At 38.5% G+C, this 20,903-nt stretch overlaps 1 protein-coding gene across 2 annotated transcripts in view; it reads right to left on the bottom strand.

Moving 5' to 3' along the window:
* Window positions 1-382: 382 nt before the first annotated feature.
* LYPLAL1 (lysophospholipase like 1) overlaps window positions 383-20,903 on the bottom strand; it is a 48,050-nt gene continuing 27,529 nt past the window's right edge. The window contains exons 5-9 of one of the 2 annotated variants that reach the window (XR_009485697.1): window positions 20,449-20,591; window positions 6,638-6,800; window positions 4,128-4,178; window positions 1,690-1,792; window positions 383-537 (exon numbers count right to left, since the gene is read on the bottom strand). Coding sequence is in view for 1 of the 2 variants with exons in the window: in XM_059841010.1 (XP_059696993.1) it covers window positions 18,700-18,772; window positions 20,449-20,591 (216 nt within the window). In the remaining variant the exon portion in view is untranslated. Of the gene's footprint in view, window positions 538-1,689; window positions 1,793-4,127; window positions 4,179-6,637; window positions 6,801-18,391; window positions 18,773-20,448; window positions 20,592-20,903 lie in introns of those variants that run through there. The other variant, XM_059841010.1, reaches the window with a different exon arrangement.

Genomic DNA, 20,903 nt, shown 5'->3' on the forward strand with positions numbered 1-20,903 from the left:
CATCATTCTCATTTTTCTGTGCTGGATAAACCAGGCCTTACCCTCCCCTCCCACAACATGCATGCTGTAATTTAATTAATCTTTCCAGAGCTTTGGAGTGCAATATTGATGTCAACTCACCAGAAACCTTCACAGTGCTGGTGGTGGTGTTTCTTCTATTTTTGAAATCCTGTGAAGCAAATAAGGTTGAAAGCTTCCCAGAAAAGTTTAACAAGGGTATCAACAGCATCCAGCTCCTTACAATCTAGGAAATTTTAGAATTGTGAATCCCTACTTTCTTGAAAATACTTTGTATAGGAAAGGGACATGGTCCTAACCAGACCTGTACTTAACTAAATAACTACTCCCATTATAGGCAATTTAATGCCTTTTTTCAGTCTTACCTGTCATTTAGCTGGGGGCCAGGAGCTGGAAGGCAAGTTTTGCTTCCTGATGTCTCAATGCTCCAACAGCAGCATTGTTTGAAACAAGTTCAGGGATTCATCTGAAGGTAGTTGCACAGCAATACTCAAAAATCCCTTCTGCATCAGCTCTCCTCTTAGCAGTGAAATTAAGGACAAAAAATTAGTTAAAAGGCAAATATATTCCAAGAAAATACTAAAACAATCAAGAAAGGTATTAAATAAAAAATAAAAAAATAGGATTCATAAAGATAATCCAAGTTCCACTGAAAACCTTTTCTCCACATAAGAAGCAATGCGTGTTGCTTCATTCTTTAGCTAAGTTTTTAAGACGTTATTTTTATCTTAAAGCTGAGATAAAATTTTAATTGAACCTTGCTGATGATTTAGTCATGAAATGTGGCTGGCAATGTAAAATGCAATGTAAAAATACATAGTATTTCAAAAAGTGACAAAAATGGGCATTTCTCAAAGGAAATCTTGCATTCAAAAATGTCTCATTGTGAAGTACTTCAATGTTTGCTAAATCATTCTTGTCCTCCTTGGGGTCTAAATTGTGTGGAAAAAAAATACAGCTGCTTACTTATCAAGAGGGCAGGAAAATGCAACTCAGCTTCAAGGTCATAGAATACACTGCCTGACTCTAGGCACTGACTTTGCTGCCATTTGAAGACCTCTGCAGCTGGAGAAGTTTGCAAATGTGGTTACAAAGCCCTCAGGCTTCTACAGGCAGCCTGCACAGCTGGGGGTTACCCAGAGAACATGGGGAAACCACTCATGTTCTGATCAGTGAACTGCCTGCTGAGTCAGGATATGGATTTTCTTCAAAGCCTGTAATCGGGAGAGCCAGTTCTAGTCTATGATGAGAGACCTAGCAAGATTTCAACTTTTAGTTCATTCTGGGGCTTTAAAAATATTTGGAGGGGTCTGAAATTTGGTAGAACCTTATCTGGAAGACAATTTGTTCTCTCATTACGTTGGAAAAAAAATCTGTATAATGTCCCTCAGTTAAATATGTATCCTCAATTCTTGTAATCTTTTGTTAACACTCTTCTAATAGATGTATGATAAAAACACCCCTAACCTGTAACAATAAAAAAAAAAAATAAACAAAAAAAACCCCCAAACTACCCCCCACCCCCGAGTTTTCTATTTGGCTCTCTGGTGTTCATGAACACAGGTTTTATGAAAACTGCTTGGTCAGTATATAAGTCAGGTTTGATTAGGTGTCAGTGAACAAATGGAAAATGAACACAATTTTACACATGTAGAAATCAAAAATACTCACTGTCAAGACTTGCAGTTGCAGTGTGACTAAGAAAAAGAGGTTTAAATAATCCTTTTTTGGTTTGGTTCATCTTCATCTGTATTAATCTTCATCTCAGATGAGGCTTAAAAATAGACAGAATTATATTTCTTGATAATTTGTGTTTTTTAAAGCATCTTGCCCTTTGTCCCCTTCTTTCTGAATTTACTGGAAAAAAGCCCCAGAAGCCATGGACTTCTACTCTCTTTATACCTCCATTATTTTCCTGGAGAGAGGCATTTCAACACAGAAAACTTTTCATGGGTTTCAAAACTTCACATCTTCAACCTGCTAAATATTCCTTTGTGGTCCTCGAGGAAAACACAAAGCACAGATTTTCAGTCATAAACTCTAACACAAAGCAGGCTATCACAGTTTAAAAATGGAAGAGAAATGAAAGCCAAAATCAAACATGGCTAAGCTCATGTCTAAGCTTGCCTCTTGGTGAAATGAGGTAAAAGAACACATGACAAATTAAAATTATGTCCTCCCTCACCATTTTTAAAGGACAGGTCCTGATCAGTCCTGGAATGAGGGGAAAACAACGGGATCCAAATTCAGTCTGAGGACCATCACTGTTATAGAGTCTATGGTGATGCTTCTGTGCTTGCCAGGGTTTTCTTTTACATGTCTATGTTGCACCAGAGCTTTATGGCAGAAGAGAGTGTGACTACTTTAACCTAACCAGGAAAGATCCTGTTCCGCAGACCTTAATGTTTTGAAGGGTTGCCGTAAGTGGATGAGTGTGGTTTTGTTTTAAAACACTGTTCCACAGTAATCAATGGATGAAAATTGGTTGTGGTCAAGAAATTAATCATAGAATGGTTTGGTTTTGAAGGGACCTTAAATATCATCTAGTTCCAACCCTCCTGCCATGGGCAGGGACTGCCTTCCACTAGACCAGGTTGCTTAAAACCACCAACCTGGCCTTGAGCGCTTGCAGAGATGAAAGAAAACACCCAAGCCTCAGAGTTGCTCCACTCATGCTTAATGCTGGGAAAAGATTTCACCTATGTACATATGTTTGGTAACATGGCTACTGCAATTAATTAGATTTCATTCTAATTTCTTTATTTGCTGGAGAAATCCTATGCATAAGCCATGACTCTGGCTTATATTTGTAAGACCAATGACAAAGAGAATAGTTGCTTAATGCTGACCCAAAGCAATTAAAAAAGTGAAATTCCAGCAGTAAGGAAATGATGCAGCTAGAGAGAGCACACAAAATATTCAGTACAGATGGGTGCATTACATGGCAGAAAGGGAAATTATATGGAAAACTGAAGCATTTATAATCCCTGCTTTTCTACAACTTAAAAAAAAAAAAAGTGATGTGTTTATAGCGATGTTCTCTAGTTCTCTTTTGAAATATTTTTTGCTCAACTTATCCTTCGTTTACACCACTTATGTGTAAGTCTGCTTCAAAAACATGCAGAACCAATGTGCTAGAAGGTTTTTTCTGCATCGTTCCAAGTAGTTACAGAATTATGGTAAGGTACAGTGGCAAATCTAATTAATGATTTTGAGGGAACATGTGGATTTCAAAGGAGTCAGAAGGCAATGTGTGCAACCAGCTGGTTCCCAGGGCAACACAAGCTTATTTAGTTTAGAGAAGATATTGCTGATATTTCAGAAAGACAAAATGAAGGTGACTGATTTCTATTATCAGTACAGAGATCCACAGAGACTGACAATTCTGTGAAGTTCCCAGAATTTTCTTCCTTTGGAGAAAGCAATTGAAGCTGCACCAAGCACACAAATCAACAACTGTCTATCACATCCAGGATGAAGTAAAATCCACTGAATAATAACCTAAGTACTCAAAACTAGTGAGAGATTAAGGAGCCAATGGACATATTAAGCATCTTCTGAAACATTTCAGAGCATCAAAGCACACATCAGAGGGCAGAGTTTATCAGTGCCTACTGCTGCGGATCCACTTCCAGAACTTGTTTTCTGTTTCTTTTGATTTTTGCTCCCTGTTGTCAAGAATGAACTCAAGCCCAGTGCCATGGTTCTTCTTCACTGGCCTTTGCAGTAATCAATCATCCTGTATTTCTTATTTTTCCACTTTGTCAAAGCCCCCCATTTTTGTTTGTTCTCAGCCTTCATTCTGTAACTGAGGGCTCCCCTGTATGCAACATCTCAGCCTCTATAGCCATATTATTTATCTTTCTCCTATTAGTGCACCCACCTTCATTGCAACAAAATTTGAAATCTGATCCTTTTCTCAGATCATAAACTTTGTCCTTTCCTCATCAAAAAGGCATTTGGCTGTATGCTACCTAAATCCATTCCTTTCTCAGTTACTGGAATACATGCCACTAAGTACTGGGAATAATCACAACTACAATAATTAACTGACATTCCAGTAAGAGTCTGGGTCATCAGACTGTGAGATAACAAAAGACAAGTCTTACCTGGTGGAGCTTGAGTCGAAGAGTTTAGTGAATGACATTAGGTAGCAAAAACTGCAGAGAGTAGAAGCAGAAAAGTAACTAAGGTTGTGATGCTGCATTAGAAGCAGTAATCTCAGAATTAACATTTCTGACATAGAAGGACAAATCTTGCTCTTATAGTTACATCCTATGTCAAGACTGATGAACCAAGAAAAAATTTGTGGGAAATTCTGTGGAAGAAGGTACTAAAGAGTCCCGGACTAATCTGGGTGTATCAGCAGAGACGCTGCAATGGCCACCAGAGCTGAAATGGGAAATGATGACCTGACACCACAAAATATAAGGAAGCCTAGACACAGACCAAGTTTGCTCTGTTTGGTCCAGAATAAATGCAACAAAGGGGATTATTCCAAAGTATCTTACTGTCATCAGGTAAATACTTTCAGGCCACAAGATCATGCTTTGGAGAGCATAAAGGCAATAAAAAAATAGAGAAAACTCTGCTGGCCTGTCCCACTGGTGTCTTAAGCTGACAACAGGCAGGCTACAAATACACATAAATCATATGAATACCACCTTTTATAGATCACTTTTTGCTGTCCAAGGGAAAAGTGAAATCACAATGAGGATCCCCATCATGAATGAAGGGCATTGAAGCGGCCTACACGTGCCCTGGTACTGCCGGATGACATCATAGCATAGCTCAAGATGGATTTCACATTGATGTAAAGCACTGCTTAATTTCAAAAGTGTAGGTATCTAACAACTCTAAGACTTGCTTCATGGATGTGAAAAGAAATGTTTACTTTTGCTAGCAATTACTTGACTTTCCCAATTATCCAGAAAAATGACCTCATTGTAGCACATAAATGTGCATTGGAGACTCTGTATGTAAGCTATAAAAAATATGGCTTTTAAAAATAGATATGCAACAGGACTGAGATACTTGAGCCCTAGACACATGCAGTAGTGTGAATAAAAGGAACTTTTCTAGAGTTGTTACCAACCAAACCACACTGAATACTTACAAAAACATATCTCCCAGAGTGTTTATAATGGTATCTGGCTTATTTGCAGATAACCAGCCAGGAAGGAGTAAAAAGACCAAGCTTTTGCACTGTCTGAGAAACAAGTCTTCCAACTTCCTCCTACAGCCCTTAGACAGCTCTCACTGTCTGCTTTGTGCTGGCACTTTGTTCTGCTTCACCTTGCCAGCACATAGATAAGGTTGTGGGATGGGACTTCCTTGGATCAGAAACAATCTGACCTACTGCCTCTCTCAGGCTCTAAACTAAACATAAATAAATAACCTGGGGCTTTCATTAATTCAATTTACCTTTAAAACTCTCTGCAGGTGACATTTAGTCATTCCTTGTTGCAGATTCAGTAGGAAGGCAAGAGCTGTAATGTTCTCCTGTGGAAAAGTATTTGGTACCTCATACACAGTTTGAAAGGTTGACAGGGCTTCTCTATTTACCATCATGGCAAGTGCTGTTTGAAAGTACATTTTTTGGACAAGAGGCTTGCGATAGAAACTACTACAAGTCTAAGTGAATGCCTGCCTGAAGTAAAATGAGCTTACCTGTGTATGAGCTGCCATAAAGTGAAGAGGCTAACAGACATTACCTATACATTTCTTTTTCCTTACTTGCAACCCTCCATCCTCCTCCATTCAGCCATAGCCTGTTTTGTAAATTCTATGGATTGAATCTGTGCAAATTAGGAAAGAGTGGGCAAAGGCTGAAAGACAATCACTGATTCCAGCTAGAAACTCCTCATGGTCCTCAGCAGCCTAAGAGAGCCACGTAGGCAGTAGGTGCCTGCATGCGCAATACGTGTGTGTGAAAAAAATGGGTTATGAATCAGCCTACTAAATATTTATAGGGTTCAGATCAGTCCTGTAGGTATTCATTCTTGCATGAGACATTGCATATATTTTCCCAAATAAAATAATACAGTGGAGACTGACGGGATAAACTCATGGGTGGCACTGAAAAGTATGATGCAAACATAAGCTTTCACTACTGTCACCTTCTAACGTCTCTCTGTAAAATATTAAAAGGAAAAATTATCATCAAAAGAAGTTTGCATGCAAGGTTTTGACAGAGCCGGTTAATATGCACAGTTGTCCCAATAAATCATTAAATGTGCTTGCAGTGAATTCGTAAATCACTATGTAAGGCATTGAAATAACTGGCACTACTGTTTTGGCTCAGTTACCAGTTTTACATCAGGGAATTATTTTCCAGTTTTTTTCCTCTAAGTCGCTGTAATCATGTGCTGCAGTTGAATCTAAACTGAATGGCATGCACAATAAATGTGGTCCCTCACTGAGATCATGCAAGCACTGTAAAATGTAAAAGAAAACAGTGGAAGGCACTGAAGTGGTTCACACTGTGACCTTTCATAAACCAAGAGAAAAATAGCAGAAGAGCAAAATTTGTCAGATTTATCTGCTCCTTTTGGCTCAGTAACAGAGACTATGTTTGCTTGTCTTGTGAGGACATCTATGGTGCAGGAAGAAGCCTTACCTGAGCAGAAAAGAAATCCCAGCTAGCAGTCTTCTTTCATCCACTCACAGATGCAACCCTGCTGTATCTTTTTTCACAGAATCTTCCATCCAAAGTGATGACTCTTTATGCCAAAGGAGTCACTGAAGAGAGCAGACACTGACTTGCAAAGTAAGCAACTTGCCTGGAGACAAAAGACTCATTCTGTAACTCAACAGCAATCCTGCCTGTCACAGCTCTGTTATTGCTTGATCTTATGCTATGCAAAATCCACAAATCTTAGAAAACAAAATATCTACAAATGCCAGAAGGGACATTAGCATCTCTCAGTCTCTTCCAAATGTAAACAGCTATAAATCAAAAGCTAATCTTACAAAGTGCTCTTATCAGTGTTTAAAAACAATCAGGATGCTATAACATAAGGTTATCTGTGTTCAGTTGATTTTGGTTCTTGTATTAACAACAAATACACAGAGCAGGACAGAGGAAAGTGAGTTGGACCAGCCCAGAGAAGACCTGGTTTCTGCTCCCAAATATGCTTCCTGTACAAGACAGGCTCTACCATGAGCACCATTGAGCAACTATTACTGTCCCTGATTAATTATTAATCTGATCAAGTCTGACTGTTTTGTAGGACAGGTGATCTCTTTGGCAAGCTTTAGAGTAAAACCAATGCAAAGTGACAAGGCTGATTGCTGTCATGAGGAGGTATTAGCAAAAGCCCAGTTCTCCATGTTTCTTACCCTCCACAACTGTCCTTCAGCTGAAGCAAACAAAAAAACCCACCTTAGTTTTCATAATGCTATATAATCTTTTGAGAGTTCTATTTACCTCAACATCCTATTTGACATCTCCATGCTCACAATTTTTAAGATGTAAAATTATGTACATTGACTGAAAATGCATACATCAGTTTATTTATATTTAATACATACACATTTACACAAAAGCTTGCAGAATTTAGCCTTTTTAGTTTTCACTGCATATTAAGAAAACATTACAATCATTCTCTGCTTTGTAATGGAAATATAATCATCTAAAACAATGGTTTACTTCTGAAAAACAGCAGCTAAAAATATTAAGCTCTTCTGATTTAACTGTATTTCTCTCTTTCAGATTATTCCTAATTTTATTGTCCAAAGGAAAACTAAACCACTAAAAGTAAATAGTTGGAAGCCTGTTTTTCTCATTTGGTCATATACATACCTGCCTGTTTCTCAAATCCTCAATTCTGCTACTTCTTTTTCTTCCATACTGATGCTCCCTTTGGTAAAATGAACTCATAGGAAAAAAATAGGTTGGAAGGGACCTAAGGAGGTCACCTACTCCAACTTCCTCAGAGCAATACCTTTTTCAGTGTGGGGTCTGGTCTGGTTGAGGTTCGAAAAGCCCCAAGGAGGGATTGATTTTTCATGGTGCTTTGCCACTTACATGATGAAGAATACATTCCTTGCATCCAAACACAATTTCCTTTGTTACAAATCATGATCATTGCCTCTTGTCTGTCTGCTATGATGTCTTTCAGAGAGTCTGAAAAAATCTCCAGAAACTCTCTTGGATAATGGAAGATGGCAACTAAATCCCCTCAACTGCCCATGACTAAGGAAACCAGGTTCCATCTGGTTCTAGTAGTTCCTAGAACCTCTCATGCTCTGACCTTCTAACCATCGTAACAGCTCTTCTCTGGACTTGATCCAGTTCATCACTTTCCTTACTGGGGTCTAGACACTACACAGCTTTTCAGATGCAGCTGCTGGAATTCACCTACAAAATTAGCTGGAATAGCTCAGCTCCTCGGTGAGGTCTAAAGAACTTTTCCTGCAACAGGTTATGGAGTTCTCCTGCACTTCCATCCAGTGAAGACCTACAGGTACTGTAACTTCTGGCAAAAGATAGGTACAACTTTCAGCCATGTCTGGACAGGAGTGTTTATCTCCTGATCTGGATCCTATTAAAAGGGTCTTTATGACCTTAAGGCTAACGTTCACCTGTCTCTTGTATCTTGATTTAAAATCATTCCCATTACAGTACAAGGAAGTTTACCTGCTGCTCAAGGAGAACTCCAGAAGTCCAACTGCCCCAAGAGCCTGCGGAGTTGTTACAGGGCTGAAGGCAAAACTGCCCATATAAAATAGCTAAATACAAACCTGCTAAGAATATACCATGTCCCTGACTTGTTCATGCCAGAAAGCACCACAAATCCATTGGAATGCAGTAAAAGCAATAATAATAAACAAAACATTTCATCTTCAAGGAGGGACTCAAACCAGAAAAGCAAGGCTGCATTATTTGCCTATGCCCTGGCCCCATAATTTGTAACAGGAATACCATGGGGCCAAATGAGTGGTGTTGCAAGTCTTGCCCTAAGGACTGAAGTAGCTAAACAGATCATTTGCAAACGGCTATAAATAACCCACATGTTGATCTTCAGCTTCCTGCAGCCTGCGCCAGTATAAGAAATGGCTTCAGGAATAATTCCAGAAAAAAGCCATGTCCACTTGCTGACATCCATTCTGCTTTTTGCTTTCACATCCACTTTCAGATAAAATTGCTCCGGTTGGAATACTCTAGCATATTGCAATGCTGTGAAAAATCACATTGCTGCTCTGTTTCTTCTGCCTTGAGAAAGAAAAACAATCCTGATATTACCATCTTGAAGTGCTTTTCATCCACTTGGTCAATGGGTTTGGATGGAGACTGACACAGTTTCTATTCTGCAGAACAATATTGTAAGAACCCTTATCACTTCACGTATTTTGTGAGTCCCGTAACGCTCATTCCAACCCCATTTGCTGTAAATTTCTTCCATAAATCTTCAGTGTAACTTTCCTCAAGCCAGCATTACATTCCCCAACACCCTCTGCCACAGAAAACAACACTTTGAGCATCCCCATTGGTAAATCTACCGATTGAATGAAACCAATGCAGAGTCAATATGAAAAAGTCCAATGGCAATATAGGAAGTCAGGAAACACGGGACAGATCCACCAGAAATTACTGAGGGGAAAATCAAATGCCTGTATGGAAAGTGTTGTAATTTAGTTTTATTCCAGGTCTAAAAGTGGAAAAACTTAAAGCTTCATACTACTTTACAGCAGTGCTGTTCAGTGTCTGCCAGTGTTTCCATTATGAACTGCAATTTTCAGGGGTTTATAACACAGCCATAAAAATTTGCTTTGGTATGAAGCTAGAAATAAAAGCTCTCCACCCAAAAAAATAATTCTCCTCCCTCCCCCCAACCCCCTTTTTTTTAAAGCAGAGAGTTAAAATGGATTTTGCTATTTTTAAGCCAACTCACTTAAAAAAAGGTAAATTTTTTTGTTACTTTTTGTACTATCACAAACTATAGATGATCTTGAGGGATTTGTCATACACCATATGACAAACCACATACAATTCACAATCAATACACTGCAAGAGGGCAAAACTCTTTTTGGTTTGCATTAAAAATGCGAACAACATTCCTAAGAAGTGGGCAGTGGTTATTCTGTGCAACTTTGCTATTGCAAGATCTCATCCAGGGGCCTCTAACCCAGTTAAAGATTGAGCAATAAAAATTATATAGACCTACAAAACATGACATAGGGCAAGGTGGAAGAACTTAGATTTCATCTAGGACCTGAATATCAAGGAATAAGTGACAACCATTTCCCTAATATGAAAAACAGAAAAAAAAAATGAGAGGAGGATGGTGATCAGGTTCACCTCAAAAAGCGAAGTAAAAAAAAGGTTTATCTGCAAGAATGAAGTTTTAAGTTACATGTTGTGAAATTCACATGGCAGAGAAGTCATGCAGTGGAATCACCCTCATATTGACCTGGTCATATTACTTAGCAAATATTCCTCTTGAGGCTGGATAATCACTTTGAAGCTGGTGGTGAAATGTAGCACCCAAACACAGGTTACTCACATACAGCACTCAGATACATACCCCGAGGTTTTATGACCAGCTTAAAAAAAAACCCAAATTATCTTTTTTACTAAAGATAATTCGTGTTTGTTTTTTTTTTTCTTTGCTTTGGATTTCTAGAGTTTTTAGAGCATATTTTCAATTTTCATGCAATTCAGATTAAATACTTGGAATGTCAATAAGTAGAAATTCTCACAGAGTCATGACTTTAAATGAGCCACAGCTTTATGAAATACATCACAGAATCATGACATTTGCAATGGAACAACACAAGTTTTTAGCTCTGCATTTAGTCCATTATGCAGCTGGTTTACTTTCCACATTTTATTTGGGACAGAGAAACTAAACAGAGCAGTTTCCTTTTTTTTTTACAGTGTATCTTTTGTTTCACTTTGCTAAACTAACATACCTTTCAAGTGTCTTTTTACCACCAACTTCTCAACTTTTCACCAAAGAATTAAACCCTATATATCCAAAGAGCAGTTATCCACACCAGTTGAACTGAATTTGGGAATCAATTTTTTCAGTCTTTTGGGAAAGAATGAAGAACTTCTTCTGAAATTTTAAGCAAGAAATATTTACTGGCTTCTAGTTCTTTATTTGGTGGCTTATCACAAAGGCTGGGAGTTTAATACAGTGTAAAAACACTGATTTAAAATTTGAAAGATTACAAAGCTTTGAAAAGCTTCTGACCATGTTTAAAATTTGGCTGAGGGATCAGCTGAAAATGCACTTTATTTAATGCACATCACATAAATTTTAAATATTTCTGATTCTTTCCTAAAGAGAAGCTTATCTCCAAGTGGTGGCTGGGGAAAAGATAGTAACCTTCCGTCTCTCTCAAAAGCTTCTGACATTTTCTACTGCTTCTCCTGCCCCTTAAGTATTACATCTTCTTTGAATGTGGTTATGTCGCCCAGAGCCTTTCCTCTGAAGGTTATTCACCATCTCTGCTGTCCTCCTTCACCCCCTAAAGCATCATGCCTGGTATCTCTGATATCTGATTCCCAAGTACTGACTTCCAACTTCAAACACTGTTCTGGCTTCCCTCTTTATTCACTGCTTTAGATACTATAAAACAAACAAACAAACAAACAAACAAACAAACAAACAACCCCCAAACTAACCCACAAAACAAAACAGTAGTACATGCCATTTGTCTTCCAAGAAGGTCAAATCCTCTGGGATCCTGTTTTATATCCATGCATACTGCTATGACAGCTCACCTCTCAGTGTACATCAGGTCTCAGGTTGCAACACCAGATCCAAACACACTTGAGACCTGGAGGTTTTGTCTCTGCATCTGGGCTGTGCCAGGAAAGCCCTGCTTATCTCTGAGTGAATGGGCAACATCACCACCTACCTGCAGCCTCCCAACCTCAAAGCATGTTAACAGGCTAACGTTACTCTGGTGCTGACCTCATACGTGACACCTTGGTCATCCATGTGCTAATTCTGCCCCTGCAGGTCGAAGAAACTTGAACATTTGGCTCCTGCCGTTCCATTCTCAGTTCTACTCTGAGTCCAGAACACTGTTCACACAAAACAGACATGAAGAGACCTGGGCTCCAAGCAGAAAACACTTTGGGAAGGGACTAGATAAACTCTTCCCAGAAAAGACCAAAGGGAACCTAGGGTGAGCAGCTAAATAATTTGGCTTAAACAATCTTTGACAGTACAGACTACAGTGAAAGTTTGGGTTTGCCTTGAAACAGTTCAGTCAACTGCTCTGAGACCAAAGTTCTCTTGCAAAAACATGGGTTTAAGTATAAGGCGCCAGACTTGGTGCACTTACCGGGTAAAAACAGAGCACAAAGTCCATGTGCCATCAAACACATGATGACTAAGCTTGGATTTCCACAGTGAAGTCACAGAGCTGCACAGATTCCTCTGCTGTGGATCTTGCTTTAGAAAGTGCTCCAGAGAGCACAGTGCTGCAGTACCCATACTGCTCCATGCTCCACACAGGACTCAGTGCCCACAGGCTGCCCCCACTCCTCATTCTCCCCTTCCCCCCAAGATTTTAACAAAATAGACAGCAGGCTGTAGTAGCTGCACAAAGCTCTGATTTTTTAGTCTAACACTTGAGGTTCCCTAGACCACATCTCATCTCCAGCTACGGAATTTTCAAGACAAGTAACAAAATGAAGCAATACTATTATAAGCAGCCTTTGGATGTGTTACAAGTCATGCTGCTGATGACTGAGTAACTTTAATCACCTTCAGAGCCCTGCAACTTCCCTGAAATAATGCAAAATGTTATTCTAAAATTGAATTTTTATGCAGAAAGCAAGAAAAACAGACTTTCTAATTTACCAGACTTACAACTATGATTAGGACTATAATGGTGGGTCAGAATGTTCTCATTACATCAGTGAGTCTATAATTAGCCCCTAACTCTGTTTGTGAGGGAGTAAGAACATCTTTCAGCTTGCCAGTAGTGGCTATATGAATTTGAACACAAATGCCCCCTCTCCAGCTGTCATCATTATGCCACCATTTCACCTACATTCTTTTGAGGCTTCTAAGAAAATAATAATTAAAAGCATACTACTGAACTTTTTGACATCATCTGTACTATCCAGGAGAAGCAGATCCTCAGATGACACGGGGTCAAGCCCCCAGTAGCTCCAGTTATGTAAGGACATTGTATTTTGTATTTTGTATTTTTGTATCTGATGTATTTTGGCACAGTTCAACTGGTCCTAAATGAGTTCCACAAATTAACAGAAGGAACTGGCACAGACAACTCTGCTCTGCTCTGTATAGCATTAACACGTCCTCCTAATTATTTATTGAAAGAACATTTTATTTTCCTGTGGCTGCCCTAAAACCAAGTCCCTCCAAGGTGGTCTCCATCCAGTGCCTGGAGCTGGATATTAAGCTGCTTTTGAATGCCTGAAAGTTCTGCGTGCCGCCATCAGCTAACCTTACCAGGTCTGGCCGGCCAGCCAGAAGCTAAATGTGTTCAGAGCTCCGGAGATTATGTTGGGCACAAATGTAGGAATACAGTTTGTGCCATTTAGTTGTCTCAGTAAGCCAAAACACAGCTTTGACTACAATTAAACTGTAAATTTAAGTAAATTGTTATAACACACTCACTGGAGGGAATTTGACAAAGTCAAATGAAGCCCATCCTTCTTTGCACCACTTCAGCATTTGATTAAGTATAAAGGGAAGGTTTTAAAGAAAGTGCAGTGAGTTAAATTTAAGTTACTTGAGGTAATTACAGTAATTTTTAAAACCTACTTTAATAGTGACTACTATGGAGGAACACTGTACTAAGCTTTGACCTTGAGTTTCACTACGAGAAGGGAATGACACTGATTTCAAATACTACTACATCCAGCAAGCAAAGCAAGTACACACAATAGCAAGATCATAGATGAGGATCTATGCTATAACTTCTGCTGTAAGTGTAATGTAATCTGTTGTGGCAGCCCACTAAAGTCCTGTGCTTAAAAATATGATGTCTGAAGCAGCTTTGTCAATACCATTTCCTGTTAAAGAACACAGACTATCACAACTAAAAAAAAAAAGAGCCAGTATTTTCTGAAAAAATAATTTTTCCAAATTCATATATTCCTAAAGTAATAATTTAAATTATTGTAAAGATGTGAAGACAAGAATATTTACCTGTAATACTCTGTCTTCCATTTATCTCCCCTTATATCAATTTTCCCTGGTAAAAGGAAAGAGCTAGAAGAGAAATGAAGACAAGAATCCCCAAAGGAATCAAGAACCTTTGTGGCTTTTGAAGATAAAATAAAACTTTTCCACGGTGAAAGGACGGTTGTTGGGAGGGAGTGATAGAAAAAAAACTTTAGTGAAGCAAATTTAAAAAAACCACCCCAAACTGACAAAACAGAAATTGTTGCACCATTAGCTGCATTTCAAACCTCATATAATAAGGGCAGCCAGCCTGCAAATCTGGAATGGAATTCGGCCCATGTTATTGGTGGATGATTTCAACATAGCCCCAAGGGAAACGCATTTAAAGATCCATATGTTTGCTTGGCACCAAGCCAAGTTCCATTAAATAACACTGTATTCAGCTACACAACAAATTTACTTACCATACATTTCATATGAGAACTAATTTGTTTGATACCAATATTGCTGATGTTTATATTGGTTTACTGTAATGAAAACAGTATTTTCCAAACTATGAACAAATGCATACCAGTAGTTTTACAGTGGCTTAACCAAAGTACTAGTAGTACTTCAAGAAGGGAATTTATACAATATGTACATTTCTCAGTGCTGCTCATACCAAAGATTGTAAGGGGGTTCCACTATGAGGATGGAACTTGCTTTTGTCACCAGCAGAGCTGATCTAAGTCCCTTCGTGAGCCATGGGGGGAGCTGCTGAGGCCAGCAGGACTACAGGCAATTCCAGGCTTGACAGCTTGCTGGGTCCAAAAATGACTTCAGGAAAACAAAATATTCAGAGCTGGTGGAGTGGAGCATGACACAAGGCTCTCACTTCTCATGACATTACAGAAATTATGAAGGCAATCACTTAACCGCTCTTTCAAGTGAATGTTAAACCCCTAACTGCAAATATGAAACCAAGGGCCTTTATATAAAATATGAAATTCATGTACCATCATCTATTTGGTCAACAAAGCTGCCAAATATTTTCATATACACAAAAACATTGACAACCGAGTTGTGCTATAAAAACACTAAAACATCTTGAGGATTTCACTCTGTAATTTCATGCGGTCTGGCATTAATCAGTTGGACATCTTCAGAAAAAATATATTTTCTTAGTAAGGAAAAAATCTAGTTCTTCCAATAAAGTCACCTTCAGTGCTTCACATGTTTATATTTTTGCTTAGAGAGGCATCGTTTAAAAAAAAACCAACAACTGAGAAGGAGCCAAGGATGATTTAATGATGCACTTACTGAAACCTCTGCAAATTGTCTTTTTTGTCAGCTTTTGATATACAAAACCTGCCCTGGCACTTCAATATTAATATCCATTCTTTTCACCAGCACAGTTCTGACTTTTGGTTATCATTCATACTAAATTAAAAATACAAACAGAATAAGAGGCCATATTGTTTCCAAAAAAACATATGAATATATTATTATAAATTCTGTCAGCATTATTTGCCATCCAGTTCATTTCTCAGGAAATTATGTTAAATTAGCATGTAGCACTCCCCACCACCTCTGTACATGGTGGAAGTGACCCCAGTACGAAAATCTGTATGGTTCCAAGTGTAAATCTGATGTGATGTGTCATGAAATGAAATGTTTCTCCACAGGCTGATTGCTTGAAAGGAGAGGGAACCTACTTCTAAACAAGCTTCCTGCCCCTCCCCAAACCAGTGGGGAAGGAAAGGGGGCAGTCAGACCTGTAAGTCTTAGAGTAAACGCAAAGTCCTAACTGAAAAATACTCTGTTGCAAACCAAAGAAAAGTTTAATTCTATTTCTGAACCCTGAGTTCCTCACTGACCATTTATTTAGCCAACTTAAGAGTAACCTGTTCAGTGGAAACAGTGCAAAACATTAATTTCTTTGAAAAAAAGCAGGCTCGAGGCTTAAATCAAAATGGGTCTCTGGGTAAACCTGACTTAATTACCGTGTATTTGGAAAAATCCTAGTGATGAAAATGCCATAGTTCTTGCCCAGAAGGTTATCAGTCAGCCATTACTATTGCTGCAGTGCAAAGACAATGAAGGAAAGCTCTCTTTTAAGAGTAGATGAAGTTAGTTGCCTAAATCATGCATTGCATTAACCTGCAAGACATTCCAACTTCCACTTCATAAAAAGGCAAACACAGAAGAGAGTCTCTCCTCAGATACATAAACATACCTTATGTGGACTACTGATTAGCAATAGAAACTATGGAAAGGGAGCATGGTTAGCATTCGACCATTCTTATTAGTCTGGAAGCATTAAATCACTGCCTTGGCAACTTTGGCATATTAGTGTGACTAAGACTCATATTTTGGCCTCTCCTCACAACACCATAGCTAAATTAAGAACTTCACCTCAAATCCTCCAAACTCAAACAAAACAAACTCCATCTTTGAAGCCAGGTTTTCTACATAGATCCATCAGTTGGAACCATAGGCTCTAAGGCAGCAGAATTCATATTCACATGCTTGAGTATCAGTATTTGGCTGATAAAATGCAGAAAGCATTTTTTCTGCTAAAATCAACTATGATAGCAGGTAACGCTTGCAATCTGATTCATTTCTGCTTATTTTAAAAGTCAGGAAGCAGCAGAAGTAATATTTTTTTAAATTTTCTACTGTATACATGACATAAGGTCTTGATGGCTTGCTTGAGTCAAACTATGATCTGACATACTTGATGCCTATCATCGTACATTGTTTGTGGTGACAAACACCTTTAACCAACCAAGAGAGCACAAGCAAGCAATTAATTCTTCTATGCTCTCATTCGGAGTTGCAGACTATTAGATTATCACTGCTTCATGTTGCATTTAATTTAACACAGTAACTACTTCTAAGAAGCAGAGTAAAATATTCACCACCAATGAAATACTGGCCCTTTGAAGTGGTGGAAGGTTCTAAGTACACTCTCTGGGTCTATTTTGACAATCTCCACTGGGTATTAAGACACAGGTTACAAAGGCTTGTTGGCTTTGTACAAAGCCTTATTGGCTTTGTTGTCTGGAATCGTGACAAATTACAAATTCCTTGTCATTAGCAATTAATGGTTCAAGAGTAATGTTTAACACTCATTGCACAACTTTTTGTAAGCACTTAATAAGGAGATACCAACTTTTCCTTGCATTTTTAAAGGATCCTACATATTCACACACTGAACCTACAGAAGATTTTAGGTGCCTCCTCACCATAGCAGTGCCTACAGCCCTCACATACTTTACAGAAGAGTGGGATTTCTGTCCTTCAAGCTGACAAAACTTATCTTAAGGACAGCAGGTTTGCTATGGTACTCAGGCTCAACACCATGTCATGGGTAATAAGAGGCCTTCCTGGATTGATGACACTGACTCTTCTAAATTATGATTTTTTAATCTAACTCTTCAGTAAACACAGAACTCACCCAATGCACAGCTGGGTGCTAAGTCACAGTGCAGTGTGCAGAGAAATATTTGACCAGATGTGATGTTGAAATTAGAACTGCTAGATTCTCATCTGAGTAGTCATATCAGGTTCACACAGTGGAAGAGGATTTGGAAAAGAAACAGAAGTAGGAAACTGAATTGGTAATTATTATTTCCTTTCTCCAGAGCACCCTTAACCAGCTGCATCTCAAATGAAGGTTGAGTCAAGCTGGAAAACTTATGGAACAGGTTTTTTTTCTATGATATCCCAAACAATCTTCGCAGCTGTTCTAGAACATGTGTCAACTGCAAAGTAAACTCATATCCACTTTCCTCCATCTATGTCTTAACAAATTTTGTTCTAACATTGTCCACTAGGTTTCCATTTCCATGTTTTGCCATCTGGATCTCATCGTTATAAATACAAGTTACTTTCACCCACTTGGCTCACTTCATCTGTAGAGCCTTTTAAAATGGCTTTAAAGATGATTTACTAAAAAAGCAGTGAAAGATCTAACATGAGAAGAGATTAACTTAAGTAGAGAATTTTTTGCTTTAATGTCAAAATTAGGTTACCAATGACTTCTGGCTTTTCACATTGTTCAGCCAATTTCTGCCTTATTCATCTTTGTTCTCTGGCTTTATATATCTACACAAGCACATGAATTTCTCAGAAGGCACCCACATTCACAGAAACTATCTACTCACAAATTTAAACATCTGAAATACAAATGTGTAGTGTCAGAAAAGCAGAAAGAAGAAAAGGTCCAAACACTACTGTTTTTTTTCTGAAGCACAATGGAACACAGTAACTAAGCCCAAGAATTAAAGACTTTATTAAATGAGTTTTCTTTTGCCTACTGCATCGTGTATTTCATCAAAACCGGACCAAACTCCAAGAAAATAATATCAGTCTTAAAGGACTTAGTCAGTCATTCCAGTTACATTTTTAAATGGTTATTAAAGTTAGTACTTTAAAGCCAAACTCTTATCTAACTTTGAAAGGAAAGAAAAAAAGAGTTACAGTAAGAACATAAACCAAGCATTGCCAACTAATTGCTCCTGCCTTTTTCCTGGAGCAGGACAGAGACACCTTCTTTCTAGGTTATGTTCTCATATCTTCAGTAGGTACAGATCCAGGCATGGCTCTTAAATTTTGCAATATCTTCCTCAAAATGCTGTTCAGGACTGTATCTTTAAACAGGACAAAAACATAACAAAGCTCATGTACAAAAGAAAAAAAAAAAAAAAAAAAAAAAAAAAAAAAAAAAAAGGAAACGCTCATCAAATTGATTCTTCCCAAAAGTGAAGGACATCTTTTGCCCTTTTGCCTTAAGATTTTTGTATGATCAGGAGTGAAACATTAGGGATGAACCAGAAAGGTTGCATTCTTTATCATTCTCCTCATCTGAATCTAAATTCAGCTGGTAAGACATAACCAGTTCAGGACTCTGTATGCCCTGGCACCTGGTACAGGAAGTCTGTCCCAACAACAGGCAACCATTTAGGCAAAAGGGAAGTCTTTTTGATTCTTAACATCTCTAAGAAGCACTTTAAACTCTATCCAGAAATTACTAGGCAGCTCCTGGAGTTGCAGTGCCATAAGCATTGCAGAGATGTCCTTTTGGCAAATAAACCCTCACCCTATTTAGAGAAATAAATTAAAAATTATTTTTTAAAAGTGTAGTAAGAAAGGGCCAGGTTAAAAAAAGAGGCAAATCAGTCAAAAAGTTGTCTGAATTACTTTTGAAACATGCTGTTAAGCAGCTGGGCTAATTTCTGACTATTAAGGTTTTCATTTGACTAGAGATCTAACAGCAGGCCCACTGTCTTCAAAGACTAATATTGCCTCTGGCTGCTTCTCAATACCAACCAGCAACCCAGATTTTTCTGGGCTAAACTTCAATCTGTTTGTCCAGTATGAGCTTGGCACCATCTGGGACACAGAGCCACACCATCTTCAGCTAAAGGGACAGGAGAGTCCAACTGTGCTCACTTCCGGCAGACTGAAGGAAAACTATTGAGTTCTCCAACATCCCAAAAGTGACCTCAAAACCTCTGAGATTTGGGACTCTGTTACAGCATATACCTAATGGATTTCCACTGTTATGTCACAATGCATCTCCTGATTGGTTGGCGTTTCACTGACAAGCCACGAAGATGGAAGAAAATAGATGCAAACTGGGGACTTACTGTTTTCTAAGGATTGGCATGACATTTGTAATTCCTTCTCAACCTATAACAAGGGAACTAAGCCAAACCCTGTATCCACTGTATTTGCAATTATTCACATTGCAAAAGCAATCAAAAGAGCTGGGTTTGGCTTGGTAGTATTATCTATTTTCTCCACGGTACTCCTTCAACTGTTTTATGCTATTCTCTGACGCTGTTAAAAGCCACCTTGCCAGAAACATGCCACTTTCCCATGTGAATGCACTTGTCACCAAAATTAATTGCCACCTTGCATTAGTGGTTCAAAGAGCCTCCTGATAGGAGCTCAGGAAAAACAGAAAATGGGGCAAAAGTGATGCATTATCCCTAAAATGCTACTACTTCACTTGTCAGGGATTGCAATTAGAGTTAGGCCAAGGCAATGTTAGCTCAGCTGCATCTGAACACACCTGTTTCAATTTAATTTGCAGTAATTAGGAAGCCTAGGCCACCAGGAAAAACTGCTGTTCACTCACTGCTTCAAACAGCTGAGTTTTCATGTGTCATTTAAAATGCTGTTTTTCAGAACATACTGCTGACTTGCTAATGTTAGGAAAATGAAATACAGCAAAATATTTTTAGCAGCAGGAAGTTGTTACTTGCTACTGCCAATTACATGTCTTGTACTTGAACAGTGACATTATTTTCCCCTTGCTTACTCTTCAAGATAGGTAAAAGCTGGCTGAGGTCTCAGGGCATGAGGATTTGAATAAAACTTAGTCCCTGGGAGCTGGCTGATATTTCTGGAGGCATAGTCAGTACTGGCAGCAATCTGCTGTGACAGAGCGTCCCAGATCCACTCCTGAAAAATGGGAAAAAGAGAGGATTAAGCAAGAGACTTGGATCTATTGGCTTTGGCAAAAGGCTGAATAGCTTGTCATGCTAAAAAAATTACTGAAATTGGTGAGTAGAAAATGGGGCAGAGGGGGGAGAAATAAAAAAAGCATTACAATTACATAAGAATAGATATTTATACTCTGAGTTAATTTATCAAACTGACAGAGAGATGAATCATGCACCATTAAAATTAGGGGATACAAGTTTTCTTTATATCACAATCATTATTTACAACTTTTAAATATTCACGGAGGAGTCAAGTATCCTCATCTTTTCA

The sequence above is a fragment of the Haemorhous mexicanus genome, chromosome 3 (genome assembly GCF_027477595.1).
Source record: "Haemorhous mexicanus isolate bHaeMex1 chromosome 3, bHaeMex1.pri, whole genome shotgun sequence".
NCBI lineage: Eukaryota > Metazoa > Chordata > Aves > Passeriformes > Fringillidae > Haemorhous > Haemorhous mexicanus.